The following is a 17,042-nucleotide window of genomic DNA, read 5'->3' as shown; positions in this document are numbered from 1 at the left end:
GTCTAGCAACATCTTGAACTGAACAGGAAAGGGACAGGTATTTAGTCTGGCTGATCTTCAGAGTGAGAATATTTAATAGAAAAGGGAACTCTCCTCATTTTCCTGTAACTGCAAGTTGTTCCCACTTCCCTGCTGCTAGCGGGACATGCACACACAAGAGGAAGACACTTGCAAATGGTTTCTGATCCGAATGTTGAGCATCTCTGACTCATTCCTGTCCCATTTACATAATGCAAAGTACCCCAAGAGCCTGCAAACCTGAGTGTGACAGGTAACACCTCACTGGGGGCAGTTTGCACCACTGACTGTAGAACATTAAACTCACAAACATTTCAAAGGACATCTCCAATCTCAACCAAACCAGGAGAAAAGAGATGAAGCTTTACTGTTCAACATCACAGGAACACCAGTGATTTCCCTGCTCATGTCACTGAATGGGGGAGAAAGAAAGGATAATAAAGAGGGCTTTATTGCAAAAAGATTTTTGGGGGACTTGCATTTAAAGGCTTGAGAGGGCACATTTCCCTGTTTCAATGGACTGGTGCAGGTCATCAGTCACACTTCAAAGGACACCCAACAAAAAAACTCAACCTGGTTGGTTTCAAAAAAACAACAACAAGAACAAAAACCCAACCAGGACTATGCTAATGTTAATAACCCGAAGTTCAAAGACAGTTCAAACAGCCCATTGTTACATGCTGTTCAAGCCAGCTCTGGAGGTTTTTAAGAGATGCAACTCTGGTCATTTCCACCTGGCCAGGTTCTACTAAGAGAAAAAGAATTCAAATAACAAACGTACTGAAAGATCTTTGTTCACCAAAGCCATGATTAACACTGAATTCAAACTTCTGGGCCTGCAAGAAGCAAACCTTAGTGTAAAAATAATCAGTCACCAAGGCAAACACAATGAACAAAATATATGTTAAAAAACCATACAGGAAAAATGGATTTCAGTGGATTTTGCAGTTAACTAACCTTTCTGAAAACACATCACAACTTTGCTTCACAGGTTGTTCTGAGCAATTATTCTAACAGTTTTAAAAGCCAGTAGAACCAAACTGCACCAACTAGTTATGCTCAGTGATCTTTCCAAATCTACAGTTTCCCAAACAACTGGTTTAAGTTATAAATCCTTCATTTCTTTTCCAGGTTTCCATAGGTCTTTGATCATGAGGCACACAACTTGTATGTCAATATTATTAACATTGTATCTTCAGCAATTTGATGACAAAGACTGGGCAATCCACGTACCCACCATCAATCCCATCTTTTACACAAGTGCCAATATTCCAGCACAAAGCTTCCTCAGTGCTTTCCCAGTGACTCGTGCCTTTAGCATATGCAAACCTCAGTGGGGCAAACACATCAAATTCTCTAAAAACAGAGTGGGGTTGCTGTACCAATGTCTCATGTTGATCTTCAATCCATGATAACTTTCAGAAGAAATGTATGATTGTTTTCAGGCTGCCACAGAATAATGAACTATTGTATCCCAGAAATCTTTTAATGACATTTAAGTTTAGCCTATTTTTGGGTCACAACAGGCCTGAGTCAAAAAAGTTATAATTCATTCTAACATTAATCCATTTTTCTTTCTTCTCCAAACTCATCATTAAATGAAGGTTCAATTAGTGGAGAACCAATAGGATACAGAATTAAACACGCACAATTCCATACTCATAAGTCTGGAATAACAAATTCTGGGGTCACAGTGGCCTCAATTTAACCATAAAAAGCTCAGCAATTTCTTGCCAAACAGGAAAGCTTAGCCTTTTTTTTAAAGAGAAAAGAAAAACACCCTCCCACCCGAGCCTGTAAAAACACACACTCCTCAGGAGACTGAGGAAAGAACATGCTTTGGTAACTGCTGGTGGAGAGAGGGGCTGGAGAGAAGGCCATCTGAACCACAGACATGGAATCAGATGGCAAAGGATAAAACCATTCCTTTAAAACAACAAAAGCTATCAGAACTAGATGGCATTTGTCTAAGCCCAAAGAGAAGCACCAGATGTCACTTTGAATAGCAGAAAGTGGAAAGCCATCAATAATCTCCTCTTTTGGAAAGGAGGAAAGATGACATTGTACATCAAGGACCACACGTGTGCCAGAGCTGCTGATGGTCTGTGACATCCACTCATGCCAAAATACTGCTCCTAAACTGACTTCAACTGGGAAAGTACAAGGCCCAAGAACTCCAAAGCAACTTTAATTTTCATTCTACCTCAGAAAAAGTCCAAAATCACAGCTGTGGGGGCTTACTGAAAGTAAACTGCTCAATTACACACTGGAAGGGAGGGGAGAGGGGAAAATGAGAAGAATAAAAAAAAAGAGGGGGCAACATCTGCACATCAAAGTAATGCTTTAAAAAATCCCCTTGTGCAATGAAGTTCCTCTTTCACTTCAGAACTAATAAAATAGCATTTGTTTATGTCCAATGCTCTCCATAAAAGGAAAATAAAGCATTTAAATGCCATTTACTCACACAAAGTTAGAAAAGAACTCTGTATCATGAACAGACTGAACCTGCACTAGTGTCTTGTAGCTCACTATCCCATGGATTGGGCTAAGAAACAATTGCCCGGAGTTACTCTGGGTTAGAAAGAAAAGCAGTATCCTAATAGAGGAATAATTTTTTTAAATTTAAAAAGAGACACTACTTACATTATCTCAGAAGAACAGAAAATATTAAAGTGATAAATGCTGCCTTTTTTTTTTAAATATAACAATTAGAAACACCAGCTATATTGACAATGAAAGTCTATTGCTGCTCTCTTGACTTGTGGGCAAAAACAAAAAAATCCAAGAGTCTCCTTATATGAATAATGCAGAAATGCAGATATGAAATGCCAAAAGCAGTAACTTGCTCCAAAATCATAAAGTCAAGACAGCTGAGGCACAAAATTCTTTATGGAAAAGATCAGAGATAACTAAAACCATCTCCTAATTAGTGTCTCAAATTAGAAGAATTGTTCCAGGTCAAGAACAAATTAGAACAAGAACAGAACTCATGACGGCTCCGTTGCAGTAACCTGGAAGGGAAATCACAATGCAGGTCACTTACACCTGAGGGTGCATTATTTGACCACAGACTAATTTTAAGCATCCAAGTACACTATAGGAGCACAGTATCTCTGTTGCAAGTCACAATAAAAGCTAAGGCATTAAAACTCTCCCTAACTGGGACAGTCAATGCCATGGCCACAAAAATCTCCCCCTAGGACCCAGACAAGGGGTCAATCATTCCTACACAACAAAATGGGATTTTCAGACCACGCATTAGTGTGGATGCATCCAAAAAGATTCCCAACAGTGGAGTTCTGGGAAGACCTCAATATGTGGAAGCCAGCTCAGGGATGTACTCAGCAACCAGGACCAGGCCTTATCTAAAGACTTTAAAATACATGTGATGAGATGACAGCTGCTGGTTTGGTCCCAGCTGCTTTGCAGCAATATTGCCAGTCTACAGCCATAAAACCCCCCTGGAAGTACAGCAAATATCCAATTAAGTTGACTCAGACAGCTGTTTGGAGGCTGGGCTCTTCTGGCAAAGCTATAAAAGCAAAAAGCAATCATCACCTCAGACCTCCACTTAATCAGTGGCAGGAGAGAACAAAAATGTAACTCCATATAGAGAGCAGATGAATCATTCATTGTGATAAACTGGAAATAGTCACAAGGCTTTTCTAAGGTTTATTTGAGCTGCTTCATTTAAAAACCCAACAACTCAACTTTTGGCTACCCCTCCCCACAAATGTGCTCATTAACAACATAGGAACCTCAAAAAAGAAACCAAAGGGTCAGTGTCTGTAGCACAGGGAGGCACAGGATCTCGGGACTGGCTGCAGCTCCAGGAGCCATCCAAGAAAGTAACAGAGGGGTGAAGTGACAAAGTTCATCAAGAGAGTGACTAAATGTACTCAAACCCTAAAATTCATCAGTTACACTGGTAACTTGTAATACTAAAAGGCCAAGTGATAAATGTGAGATTAAATACAATATGGAAAATAAGGTGTGTGAGGAAAAACACAACCAAAAAGCCAAAGAACTGTGAATGTATGAAGCTAAGGATTTTAAACTATTACTCCTCAGCAATTATAACACAATCAAAGGGGCAGCAATCTGAAAATAAACTAGAAACATTACCTGTTTCTCGTAAGAACGAAACAAAACAAATATTCTGACACTAAATTTGTGTCAGCCCCTCTATCACGAGTACTTACATTTAGCATTTTTTTGGGATGGGTTAAAATGAACTAAAAGAGTTGCAAAAAGAACCAAGATACAACAAAGCATGGAATGAGTTTTGGACAGTAAGAGATCAAACTCTCCCTATCTCCTTCTCAGAAAAAAAAAATGCAACCAAGACAAGAAGACATTTGCAAATCAATTCTCCCCATGAGAAGTACAGGGGAAATGTTTTGCTATAGTCTCTTGCAAAGGGAGGGGGAGAGAAAAGAAGAAAAAAATAATCAGTAACACTCCCAGGTAGCGTGTTTCAAATGAAGCAAGAGACTTTATTTCACACAGTACATGTTAATGTTATGAGGCTTTCATGCTGTAAGGTACAGATGGATTCAAAATGGGTTTTAGAAAGATGCACAGAAGGTGTGGCCACCAATAGCCAGGCACAGCCTCCGGCTGAGTGAGTAACTCCAGCCTGACTGAAGGAAGCCAACACCTTACACAAAGAGGAAGATGATGTCCAGGGCTGGACATCTGACCAACACAGTCAGCACTGGAGTGCTCCATCTAGCCCAGTGTAGAATGGCAAATATTCAGAGTACAAAGAACAAAGGAAAAACCTATGTGTAAACGGTTTTCTATTTCTTTTAATTGTGAAAATTGCATAATTCACTTCAGATGGGAACTACTCCCAGAACACTGTGAAGAGTAGAATTTACTTCCATTGAAGAAAGTTTAAAGCACAATACATAATCCATTATAAAGGTACAATAAACTGAGTATTATCTGTAGCAACCAACAGTGAGTGGAGAAAGCTGACTAATACAGGTAGCTGGCAGCACAGTACAAGGGCCATGTGAAAGGTCAACTCAAATCTGTCTGTGGGGGCTGAAAAACCTTGGCAAACCCAAGCACACCCCAGGAGTGTTACCTGATCCCTGCCATTAGGGCACGAGAGTTAGTATTCACCCATCTGGATAATGGCCTCTCCCTCCCAGTTAGTAAACTGGGAGTTCTGGGAACAATGAGTAAGGGAAAACAGGTGCTTTTAGAAGACTTTCATTAGGTATGGCCAGACTTCTCAGTTTTGACTGCAATTTTGTCCAAGAACAGTTAAATCCAGTTAGAGTCAAAGCAAACTTAGAAGATTGTGTAACAGTATTTTCTTTGTGAGGACTTTAAACTAGGGAGCCCCAAAGGGTTCAGAAAAATACCCCTGGGGGTTAATTCAGCCACTTCCACAGAATTTCCACCTGCAGCACTCCTGAGTCACCCACAGATCTTTTTCAGTAGCTGACCAGCCTGTAGAGCAGCTCTTTTATCAATGTATTGGCCAATGTTTAATAACTTCAGCCTTTCTGGAATGTTAAAAATAATGTTTTCTTCTCAACAAACAAGCTTTAGGAGGAATTTATTACTCATCATGCAAATAGAATCAACAGTGCCTCTAATCTTACTGCGACATCATGCAGGTGTTTGTAATCCAAACAGAGACAGGTGGACTGAAACACAAACTTTTCAAAGGAAAGAAAGCTCAACAAAGTTTATAGAAATGCTGGAAGCCTTTTTACTTATGCCTTTCCTTCTTACATTACCTAAAGAGAGCAAAGGTAACAGCTTGCGAGATTTCCAGACACAACAAACTCTAATGGGAAGGGTGGAAATCAGGAAATGTGGGTCAACTATAATCACTTTGGTTATCTTTATTTTTTGTGACCCTGCAGAGAAGGTTGTTTGTTGGTTTAAATCTGAATTTTTCTAGGTAGTAAGGTTGGATGATTATCTCAGGGGTCTTTTCCAACCTAGGCAATTCAATGATTTTAGGGAGTGTCACAAGAGTCTTCAGCTGCCCATCCTGGCAGAGAGCAAGTGACACTCTGAACTTCACAGGCAATTTTCAGGGAAGAAAAATGAGGAATGTATCTCTTCTTAGTGAAGTGTAAGGAAATGTCAAGACAGCCTGAGGCTGGAAGAAAGTTTTAACACCCTGGCAGAAACAGTCAAATCCACACCATTTTTGACAAACTATAGTTTCAGGAGAGGTAGGGCAGAGGTGGTAGTGCAAAATGTATTTTAAGAAATAGGGACAGAAGTGAAGACAAGGAAGAAGCAGAAGCAACTTCTGCTTCCTCCATTCCAGTGGTCAGCAGGGAGCTGAACTGCCAGCCCATGCTTGAGCACTTCCAGACTTAAGGATACATCTTGTTCAAGTAGTCTTTGAGGACATGTAGAATATTACAGAAACAAAATTAAGCTGTGAAATATATGAACAACAGGTTCCCCTAATATAGCCGGGACAAGGCAAATTTGTCAAGCTGATGTTCATGTCACCAAAATCCAAGCATTATTCAAAGGCAAGGTTGCGAAAAAGAACATTTTAATTGCCAAATTTCATCTTTAAAAATGTTCGCCGTCCTTGGATGCCACCTTCTCTTCATCTTCCTCCTTGCATTTGGTTCTTTTCCCTTCTGCAACTGCAGGATGCACTTTGAACCCCTGTTTCCCTCCCCCCTCCCAAGAATTTCCTTGATTAGTTGGGCCCCCAGAAATAGTAAAGATTAGAGCACAAGACCTGAACTGCACAGGAGCTCAGGGAAATACCTCCCGAGTAAAAGTGGCAGATTTTCCAGAGGTACTCACAAAAAGTACACACTTCTGCAGCTTAAAATCCTACTTATTCTAAAATAAATCCATTTAGATTAGGAATCTAAGCATAGGTCTTTCCAAGCAGACCATAATCTATTGTTAACAGCAGTAAGTAAAAACCAGATCAAATGGTTAAAGTATCATTTTCATACTTATGCTAAAGAAGGGCAGGTAACAAAAGAATACTCAAAATTTGACTGTACATCAGGACTTATAATGGCAAAACCTACTCAAGCTCAGCAAGAGTTGCAAGAATTTAAAATTTTGTGCCAATTTCTCACAAACCAGAGGGCTGACTAGCTCATACTACAAGTCTTCAGTACTAGCAGAGCTGCTATGATTAGTGGAACCTGCTGTCTCATACATAACTCATGAAGAATTCCCCCCTTTCCTCCCAAGGGAAACAATTTTGCATAACAGCAGCACTTCCCTCCCCCTTCTCCCCATAAACCTGTAGAGTTTTAGTACAAGTTAGGGCAAGAAGTAGGTTGGCTCCATGGAGAAAGCATGAATTCCAGAGACAAATTATTTAAATAAGAGGTTTTAGAGACTAACAGTATAATTACAGTTCAGCTGAAGAGAGGGAAAGGAAAAAAAAAAGCTTTCTGCTCTCTCTGCATGAGGTCCAGCTGCAGTGGAGCCAACAGGCAGCTCCCAACCCTGCGTGCAGGCTGACACGAACTCATGCAAACCAGTAAATCCAGCAGGTACAAACAGAATAATTCCACTCTGTTGAGTATTCTCTTATATTTTATTTATAAAGGGCAGTAACATTTGAACATCACCATTCTAAATTAATTACTCCACAGAGGCTGACAATCTACTTCCTAGACAGAAATAGCTGTTCCTAGTTTTTGCCTTATTCCAGTCACTGTTCTGATCTCCCACCACAGGATCAAACCCCAACTGATTTCATGAGTTCCCAATACCAGGACTATTTGCTTTTCACAACCTCAAATAGTTGGAGACAAAAGAATCCAAGATCAGGTACAGAAATTCAAGTGAGCAGTCATTGCTGAAGGGGATAAAAAGCCTCTTAAGCTCTTCAAGACATTTAAAGCATTTTTAAAATGGGCTTCTAGTCAGTATCTATAGAAAAACACCATTATTTTCTTAAAGAGAGACATACAGGCTGAGGAAAATTATGAACACAACCATTTAAAATGCAAATTTTAGATGCATCTAGCCACTAATCAGGAAGTATTGTAGAGTAGCATCTGGGATTCAGGAATATAATAAATTTCCTAAAAATAATTTTCATGAGCAGTTTTGGAGACTGTCAGTTCACTTTTTGCTCCATTAGAGCTCAGCTGTACAACTCCGTGTGTTTAGCACATGTCATCATGAAAAAACACATTTTTAAGTTTGTTAAAGCAATTCTCACTTGAGTTGTCAGATGGTGGCACCAATCATGCATACAAGCCATGGGAACAAGTTCAGGCTCCACCACAGACATTCTGCTTCACAACGTTTTCTGTTCCATTTGAACACCTACTCCTAGGAGGTGTTACAAGATGTCTTCAAAGCTGAAGGCATGTGCCACTCACACAGTGCTTTAAATACTCAGCAACAGGGCAGGGGCCTCAAAATGACAAACAAGGACAAGCCCCAGGCTTGACAGATTGAAATGGACAATGTTGCTGGTCTGTCTAAAAAGATTTGGCTATTTGAGGAAAATAAACAATTTCATCCAGCATTTCCCAATGTAGAAAATGGAAACAAATGCAGTCCACTCCAAAAGAAAGTATTCTCCTTTCCTACTTTCTCTTCCAAGGGCCAAAGCATCCAAAAGCCACATTTATTTCCAAGTGTATATTAATTATTCCAGTCACTGGTGCTTGCCCAGCCTGGGAGATAAGTGCCACTGCAGGACCAGCAAAGGAAATGAAAGGGCAAGAACAGCTGGGGATAAAGCTGCAGATAAGAACTGTGTATCAAACTGCTGCAGTATCAGTCTCCTGATCTACCTTCAAATGCAGAACACACACAAGTCACCCACTCATTTGCATTTTAAATCTAACACAATTTTCAAAGAAAACTGGAAATTATAGAGATCAAAGGCAGCTTTCCTAGCTAAATGAAGCAAGTAAAACATAAAACACTTGGACCTAGTGCCTCTTTTCACTAGTGCCCCACTGAAACAGAGAGCTACACAAATGCTCCATTTCTAAGGCTGTAAGACTGGGCAGAGAAAGAACAAATGCATTCCCTTGGTCACCTTCCTATGTAAATATTCTATTTCCAAGTCTCAGCTTCAACTCCCTGGCTAGGACCCATCCCACTAGCACTGAAAAAAGTAAGGGCAGGGGGAAGAAGGGAAAAAGGCTTATCCTCTGCTACACTGTGTTAATGAAGAGTAGCTGCTCAGACCTTAACTAACACAGCAAAGAATTCATCCAGACTCCTGTGTGAGTTTTGTAATTCACATCAAATCCCACAGTGTGGTTATCTTTAGTCCAGCCACCTCGAGGTCAGCTTGGCTGTAGCTAAAGAAGATCCAGTCCCTTCTCTTGACCACACAATGCAGACAAACCCATGGACCTGACAGACACCTCAGGTGTCACTGCTGCAACAACCCTCTGCTGTCACACCTAGGACATTCAGGACAGAAAGGACATTCTGCAATTCAACACCACAGACCAGAAGAAAGGTGATGCCACAAAGACACATAGGAAGAACTCAAAACTCATCTCCACTTGGTTTGTTGTTTCTAAGTCATTTGTTGTTACGGTTGTAAAATTAGCTTTGATTCTTCAAACCTTTTAAAATGCATATAAATAGAATTATTAAAAATTTAGCAAAGGTTGTAATTCAGGGATAAAGAGCAAGTATGGAAATCTGCCATCTCTAGTACAATAGCTTATAATACAATACTTCAGTCTCACAGCAGTTGTGAAAATGTCCAAACATTATCTTTAGTAGCTCTTCTAGTTTAGATTTCAACTGTAAAATTAATCAAGATTGGTAAATTAAAGCACCTTTTTGCTCAATTTGAGATTATAAGATTTATTTGCTCCAATATGGTTAGGGCACTAATGCCTGATTTTCTTACATTTTCATAAAATAGGATTAGTTTAGCCCAGCACTTTTTTTTCCTGAAGTTCAGGCTTTAGTATTTGACTTATGGTATGAAGCCCTTGGCAATTTTAAAGCACAAGGGATTTTATCAAGGGGTCATATAATTCACTCCTTGTGAGGCTGAGCTCTACACAGAAAAACTGGATTTCTTATCTTCCCTTGCTTAGTTGGATCCTTATTAGTTGTAGAGAGAAATCAGAAAAGTCTGAGTATCATTACAAACAAGATCCCTCCTCCAGCAATTAGCAGGACTCCACACATAAACTGGAAATCTATGAATACACTCTCAATCCTTAATACATGCCACTAAAAATCATAATCCTTCTTTTCTTCCCTCAAGCTGCAATCAAGCTTTTACCATTTTAATTTAACACAATTAAATCAAAGTTAGTTCATTAACACCCAGGATGTCCAAGAGTAACAGATGTTATTGATCTGAAATTCTCACACAATCCCTAATCACAATAGTTACCACAACAGAGATGTCACCTGACCGAAGAGGGGAGGCAGCATTTTTGTGTTGCCAGTAAATAAAAACAAAAGCACGTCATGTTGGTTGCAGTTTGACAAGCAGGTTGAACAAAGCAGATAAATAATTTATCAAGCCAAAATGTGATTTGCTGCTATGCCTGAGCTAACACTTGTCTGTCATGCCTGGCGTATCACAAGCTGGACCTTGCAGAGAGGCTGTAACAACTCCTCCATTAAACTGGCAAAGGCAGCTGAGCTTCAAATTAGCACCATCTCCCTGGTTATCACAGAATGCAACATGTGCTAGGGCAGTGTCACAAAATCAGCTGAGCTGACCACTAGCTATAGTCAGTGTTTGTTCAACACTCAGAACTCCTGCAGCCTTCAGGCAGCTCACAGAGCTCAACTTTCTCTGCTTTCAGGGACAAGTTTAAATAATCATCATAAAAACCTTCTGAGTAAAAATAAAGATGTCATATTTAAGGTGGAATGTGTTTACTCCTTGCTTGCAAAGACCACTTTACACCTTCAGACTGGAATACTCCATAGCTATGTCACCTGCACAGAAATACCTTCAGCAACACGATCTTCATCTAAGCAGGTCCAAGCTCTTCTACAAATACAGAACACACACTTTGTTAAGATCACCTATTTCCTTCTCACACACTTCATCCTAATGCCTACAGAAGTTGGCTAAGGGAACATAACCCACCTTCAGATTACTTTCATACATAAGAGGAACAGTATTTGAGAAGTTTGCACTCAAACCAGGCCTTGAACACTTTGGCAGATCAGAAGAATGCAGCCCCTTATAGCAGCATCTCTTTGTGACACAGATCTCCAACTGCCAGGCTGCCAAATCAACCACATTTCACATAATTGTGCTTGGTTTTATGTCTCTGTAGTGTTCTGACAGTTTTGCCATCTTAGACTGCAATATTGATCACATATTGATGGCAATTATCATCTTAATTCAAGGCCAGCAGCCAGGGAACATGACCTAAGCACACCTCTACAAATCAACCATCACTCACAGCAGAGCTGCCACTCACAGCTAAGTCACAGAATAATGGAGCTTGGAAGGGCCTCTGGAAGACACCCAATTCACCCTCCTGCTCAAGGCAGTCTAATTAGATTAGAGTGCTCAGGGACTTGTCTGGGTATCTCCAAGAATGGGGATTCCACAACTTTTCTGGGCAACCTATTCTAATATTCAACCTATTTCACTATAAAGCACATAGTGCTTGCAATTTGGCTGAATCATTAATTCAGAAAATTGTTTCTCACATATTAAAATCATCAAGACCACATGGAGTCCCATCCCATTACAACAAATGGGAAATGATGGAGGAGTGTGTAAAGAAGGGAGAGGAAGGATGAATGTGAAGACAGCTTCACTCAAACCAGGAAAAAACTGGCACATCTCTTCAGCAAGCCTTGAATTTCTGTTCTCTAGGACAGACACCACGACACAACAGCCAATGCAGGTGAAGACACAGAGGAGGGAGAGGAAAGAGCAGTAGGGAGACAGTGCTCCCCTCATTTATCATCTTCCTGCCTCTATTTGAAACTGTTCCACTCTATCCTGACAAAAAATGGTTGTCATGCAGGAACTGAAAATGCCACCTCAGCATCAACTGTTAGCAAACACTCAATTCTCTTAAGGGCTGGCAAAGAAAATAAGTGTGGTGACAAACACTCATGTGGACAGAACCTGTGGCGACTGTCAAGTGTATGATCAGAAAGGGAAAAGTAATCTTGACTTGGCTGAACCAAATTGTGAAGTGATCAAAATCCTGTCAAGGAAATCTTCTTTTGGCACATAAGGAAGCTGGTTTGTGTATCACACAAAAGCAGAAACCTCAAAATTCAAGATGATGACCTTCTACTTAAAACACAACCTGGACAGTTTTGAGTCATAAAAACAATCTCTAAGCACCCCTGAATTAATTATGATGACATCTACTGGGAACAGTAGATTATTCACTTCTTTAGAAAAACACTTTCCAGCTATGTCCCAACCCTATGATAGAAGGAGAAAGAGGAAATGAAGCAGTAGTTTATAGTTTAAAAACAAAACAATTCTAAAATTTAAGATATTAATTAATATGTTTAGTGCTCCTGCATTAACCACACAGAAACAGTTCTCAGAGCACCACAGCAGTAGAGAAAATTACAATGAGATTACAAAGAATGGTGATTTTTCTTCTCTTTTCTCCCCCTGGCTCCTGCCAAACCATCAGCACGTATTAATATGTTTTAGATCTGGATATCTAGCATGAAGGCTGATAGTTTTGGGGGACATAAAACCTGAATAACAAATACTGGGACTGAATCTAACTCCTCCCAACTTCAATATATCTAGCAAAAAAAAAAAAAAAAAAAAAAAAAAAAAAAAAAAAAAAAAAAGCAAAGACTGTAAAGGCATCAGGACAACTGCAAACTGTTCAACATGAAAAAACAGTAAATCAAGATTTCAAGTAGGAATCCCTTAGCTTCATTATTTTACTTTTTAAAGTAACAGGAATGGCCACCTTCACCTCTCCCAGCAGGACCCCAGTCACCAACAAGCTCCTGTGAAGCAACAGGAGAAGCACGAAGCTGGAGAGCTGCAGCACTGTCAGAAGGAAGCAGCAATCTTGCCTTTCTTTGGAAAGGCTCAGCCAGTAGTATTTAGAGTATGTGAAGTTTAGAGAAAGCTGTCAGTGAGCATCTCCTGAGAGGCAGTACCACACACTGCTACAGAGGCACTAGGCAGAGGGTAGGGGACACACTGTCCTGCCAGGGTTACAGAAACCATAGAAGCAGCTTTTACCATGCAGTGCCCACAAGAAAAAAAAAAAAAAAAAAAAAAAGAGGCCAAGCACTTTTCCTCTTCACTCAGCTGTTTTACAATTGCAAGCCAAAGGTCAACTATCTTCACTCACTTTTGGAAACCAGCCACAAGATTACTAACAACCAGCTTAATGGCTCCGGTTCAAGTGCTATTCAATCAGGTCCTGAATCTGTGGGTAGGCAGCAGTAATGGCACATGACATCATAGGCAAGTTATCTGCTGAGGTCAGAACAGCCAGACTGGGCATCTCTGCCTTCCCTCCCCACAGGGAGAAACATGGTTTTCCAAGGACTGGAAGTTAAACTGTTAGAGATTTTGTTCTTGGCTTGTGTGACACATTTTGCTACAAATCAATGCTCTGCCACCCTGTAACAGCCGGACTGGTCCTCTGGAGTGCATCACCACAGGTGTCTCACAGTTAAAAGGCTTCACTATGCATGAAGTAACACAGGCCCTCAGCAAGGGACACTGAAGGGTGCAGGTGCATTCAACATGGCACAAGTTTATTCCTCTTCCCAACTCCTTTGAGGACAGGAGGACTGACCTGCTTAATGAGAGCCTTCACACAGGGCACATGACTGGGACACCCTAAGATTTCTCAGTCATGAGCAGAGCTCTAAGAAACAGATCTGGCATTTTGGGTGGAAATTAATTTCTACAACCACAAACACATTTGAAGTGAAACAGATTTTTCAAAGCAACAAAGTACCACAGAAGTTTGTCAGTATGGGTAAAGTGGAACAGTTCTAACTCCTTTGGATTTATTTGTCTGAAATTCACCAGCTTTACACATGAATCTCACCACACTGCATAGAGCTCAGTTCAACTATGTGCTGAAGGATTCCTGAAAGTCCTGATGCTTCCGCTGACTTTAGTGATAATCTTGAGCAATTTACCATTTCTATGGCTCAGTTTATGCATCAATGAGGTAAACATGTAAAATCTGTGAGCATTTTCATATGAATATGAGCTGAAAAGAAAGGAAATACAGATGAAGAATTGTGCATAAATGCTTTGAGGAAGTGTTCAGCCGAGGTTTAGGGTAAAGTAGGAAAATCCTTTGTATTCTAGGAAAAATATAATTATTAATGCAGTGTAACAGTATACATATGTTTCTATTTGTATGAAAAAATTTGTATCTATGGGATGACATCAAGTAGACAGACTCAAGAACACCTTACTATCAGCCATTGTGAACAGATGTAAGACTTTTCACATAGACTAAACTTCAAAAACACTAAAAAAATGTATTTTTCCTTTACTCCTTAGAGAACATATTTTTAAACAAATGAAAATTTTATTCTATTTTTTCATGTACTTAAATAAACTTCTACCCCATACTAAATGAAAATAGCTGAGAATACACTTTACAATATACTACATTTCATTAAACTTCATTTTTCCTTCCTGTTCAGCATTTTCTAAAAGCTGACTTCAGCTATGCTCCACTTCAAATACACTGTAAAAGTTGAGGGCAGCTAGTAGTAACCCAAAATAGAAGAACACAGCTCAGGTTAAAAAAAAAAAAAAAAAAAAAGAGCAAGGTTATCACAAAAGGTTTCCAAAATTCTGACAATCTGAAACATTTAAAAATAGCCCTGGGAAATATCCTGGTAATTTACACACACAGTGGCACTGAGGTGTACAGGTCTAACAGGAGTTTTTAGGCCAATTATGGGGCAGGGATGTGTAGGACATACACAGATGCAATCATTTTATAAGTTAAAATCTCAAAGCATGATATGCTTTAGCAAGCTTTATCTGTTTATTGCCTCACACTTTTAACAAAGCCACAGTTGAAATATCAGCTATAAAAGATATATAGTAGGTTTACACATAAAGGTTTTTTTTTTCTAGCTTATTTTAAAATAGGAGTTAAAATCAAGCCCTTTCCTGGCAAAAGTGTTAAGCAGATGAGTAATCCCACTGAGGTCTGCAGGACTTGATTTGTCAGCATACACACAGTTACAGCCTTACATCTGCAGGAAAAGCACCTCTCAAAACTGCTTCCACTCCAAGCATTTTAGAAAAAAAGCAGCTTAAAGACACCTTAACACCAAATATATCACACTAGGAAGGTGAAGCCCACCTTTATGGAGAAATAGTGACTATGAATTAATTCCATTAAAGCATTTTGCAATATGGCTCTTACTACTTGGAAGCAACAAAGTTCTGAGCTAGACTTCACCAAGGCCAAATCACTAAGGAGTTTTGTATTTTACTCCCCACCAAAATTAAATGTGTGCTTGTTCTTGTGTCCAGTTTTGTTACAGTTGTAGAAACTCAACTGTTTTTTTCAAATTCCTGTAATATAGCCAAGATGAAACCTAAAAGGCCTTTGATATATTGAAAGAACTATAGACCAAAATTCCTCTAATACACTCCAACATTCACTTACATCTGCACAGATCCATTATATATTCAGCCACAAGCTTATCACTCCAGTTCATCACAACTGAAGATAAAACTCAGCTTCAATATTAGACAGCCTGATGCAAAAAGATTATCTACTGAGAAATAATCCAATCACTGTTCTTTGATATTAGAATCCTTGCAGGAGGCAAAGAAAAGGAATACCAAATTGATCTTGATTACTTCACGGGGCTTCCTCTCATAATCTCTACACTGAATTCCCCTTTATCTTGTACTTCTGCTTATTTGCTGCCGTGTTTATGACTAAGTTTTCAAATATTCCGATCTCAGAAGAGAGATCGAGAGACTTTGGGATGCATGCTTAATACTGAAACAAAATAGGCTCTCCTGCTCTCAGAGGTGTGACTGCAATTTAGAAGATCTTGAGGCTCCGTACGAAAAGGAGATGGCATTCTCTGGGGACCCAAAAGAGGGTCAGGTCAGACGGACAGGAAGAGACTCAGAGAGAAACTGAACAGCCCAGGGGTAAAGAGGGAACACCCGAGCCCGAGCCCTTCACTTACCTTAAGGATATCGCCCCGTTTGAAGCTCAGCTCGTCATCCGCGGTGGCTTTGAAGTCGTACTTGGCGATGGCTTCCATGCTGGGGCTGCCGCGCCCGGCGGTGCGGGCGGTGGGCAGGAAGCGCTCCCCGAAGCCTCCGCTCCTCCCGCGGCGGCGGCTCCCGGCTCCGTGCGAGGCGCCGGCCCCGTCTCTCACATACAGGGAGGCCGGGGGACGATCCGCCCTAGGGGAGGGGGAGGAGGAGGAAGAGACGGGCCATTAGGGGAAGTGGCACGGATCGATGGCCGGGGCCGCGCCCAGCGCCGCTCCCTCCGCCCGGCGCGGCGCGGCCGCCGCTTCCTCCCGCCGCCGCTCGCCCGGGCCCGGCTCGCGCGAGTGACGCGTCCCGCGGCCAATGACAGCCCCGGCGCTGCCGGGGGCGGGAGCGGCACCGCCACCGGCCCGCCGGGAGCCGCTGCCGCTCCTCGCCCCGGGGCGTCCCGCGGCGGAGCCCCGCCGGGGGGGCCCTACCCGCTCCCGTCTCTCCCGGGGATCTCTCCCGCTCCTCACAGCGGGAATTACAGCGATGTAACGGGGAGAGGACGTGGCCAGCCGGCCCCCCGAGGAGAGCCCCGGGCTCGGCACCGCGGGACCGGCACAGCCCGCGGCAGGCGAGGGGATGCGCTCCGCTGCCCACCGGCTGCCCTGGGAAAGACCCGTCTGGAAATGCCCGCACCGATGGTTTGGGTTCTGCCACTCATACAGCTCATGTCGATTTAAATACAAGCTAGACAAAGCAGAGTGCTATTGGGTTGTTGGAATGTAAATGCCTATCAGAAGGTGTCCTCAAATAATATGACACAGGAATAAAAGTTTGGGCTAACTCTAAGTAAAAGCAACCATCCTGAAATTCT

At 41.3% G+C, this 17,042-nt stretch overlaps 1 protein-coding gene across 3 annotated transcripts in view; it reads right to left on the bottom strand.

Moving 5' to 3' along the window:
* GRB2 (growth factor receptor bound protein 2) overlaps positions 1 to 17,042 on the bottom strand; it is a 200,535-nt gene that overhangs the window by 28,655 nt on the left and 154,838 nt on the right. For all 3 annotated transcript variants that reach the window (XM_077188103.1, XM_077188102.1, XM_054644850.2), the window contains one exon: positions 16,150 to 16,372. In XM_077188103.1, the coding sequence (XP_077044218.1) occupies positions 16,150 to 16,227 (78 nt within the window). In that variant the 5' untranslated portion in view covers positions 16,228 to 16,372. The remainder of the gene's footprint in view (positions 1 to 16,149; positions 16,373 to 17,042) is intronic.

The sequence above is a fragment of the Agelaius phoeniceus genome, chromosome 19, assembly GCF_051311805.1.
Source record: "Agelaius phoeniceus isolate bAgePho1 chromosome 19, bAgePho1.hap1, whole genome shotgun sequence".
In the NCBI taxonomy this organism is placed as follows: domain Eukaryota; kingdom Metazoa; phylum Chordata; class Aves; order Passeriformes; family Icteridae; genus Agelaius; species Agelaius phoeniceus.
Note: the sequence above shows the minus strand (reverse complement) of the source record. Positions and strands in the feature narration are given on the sequence as shown.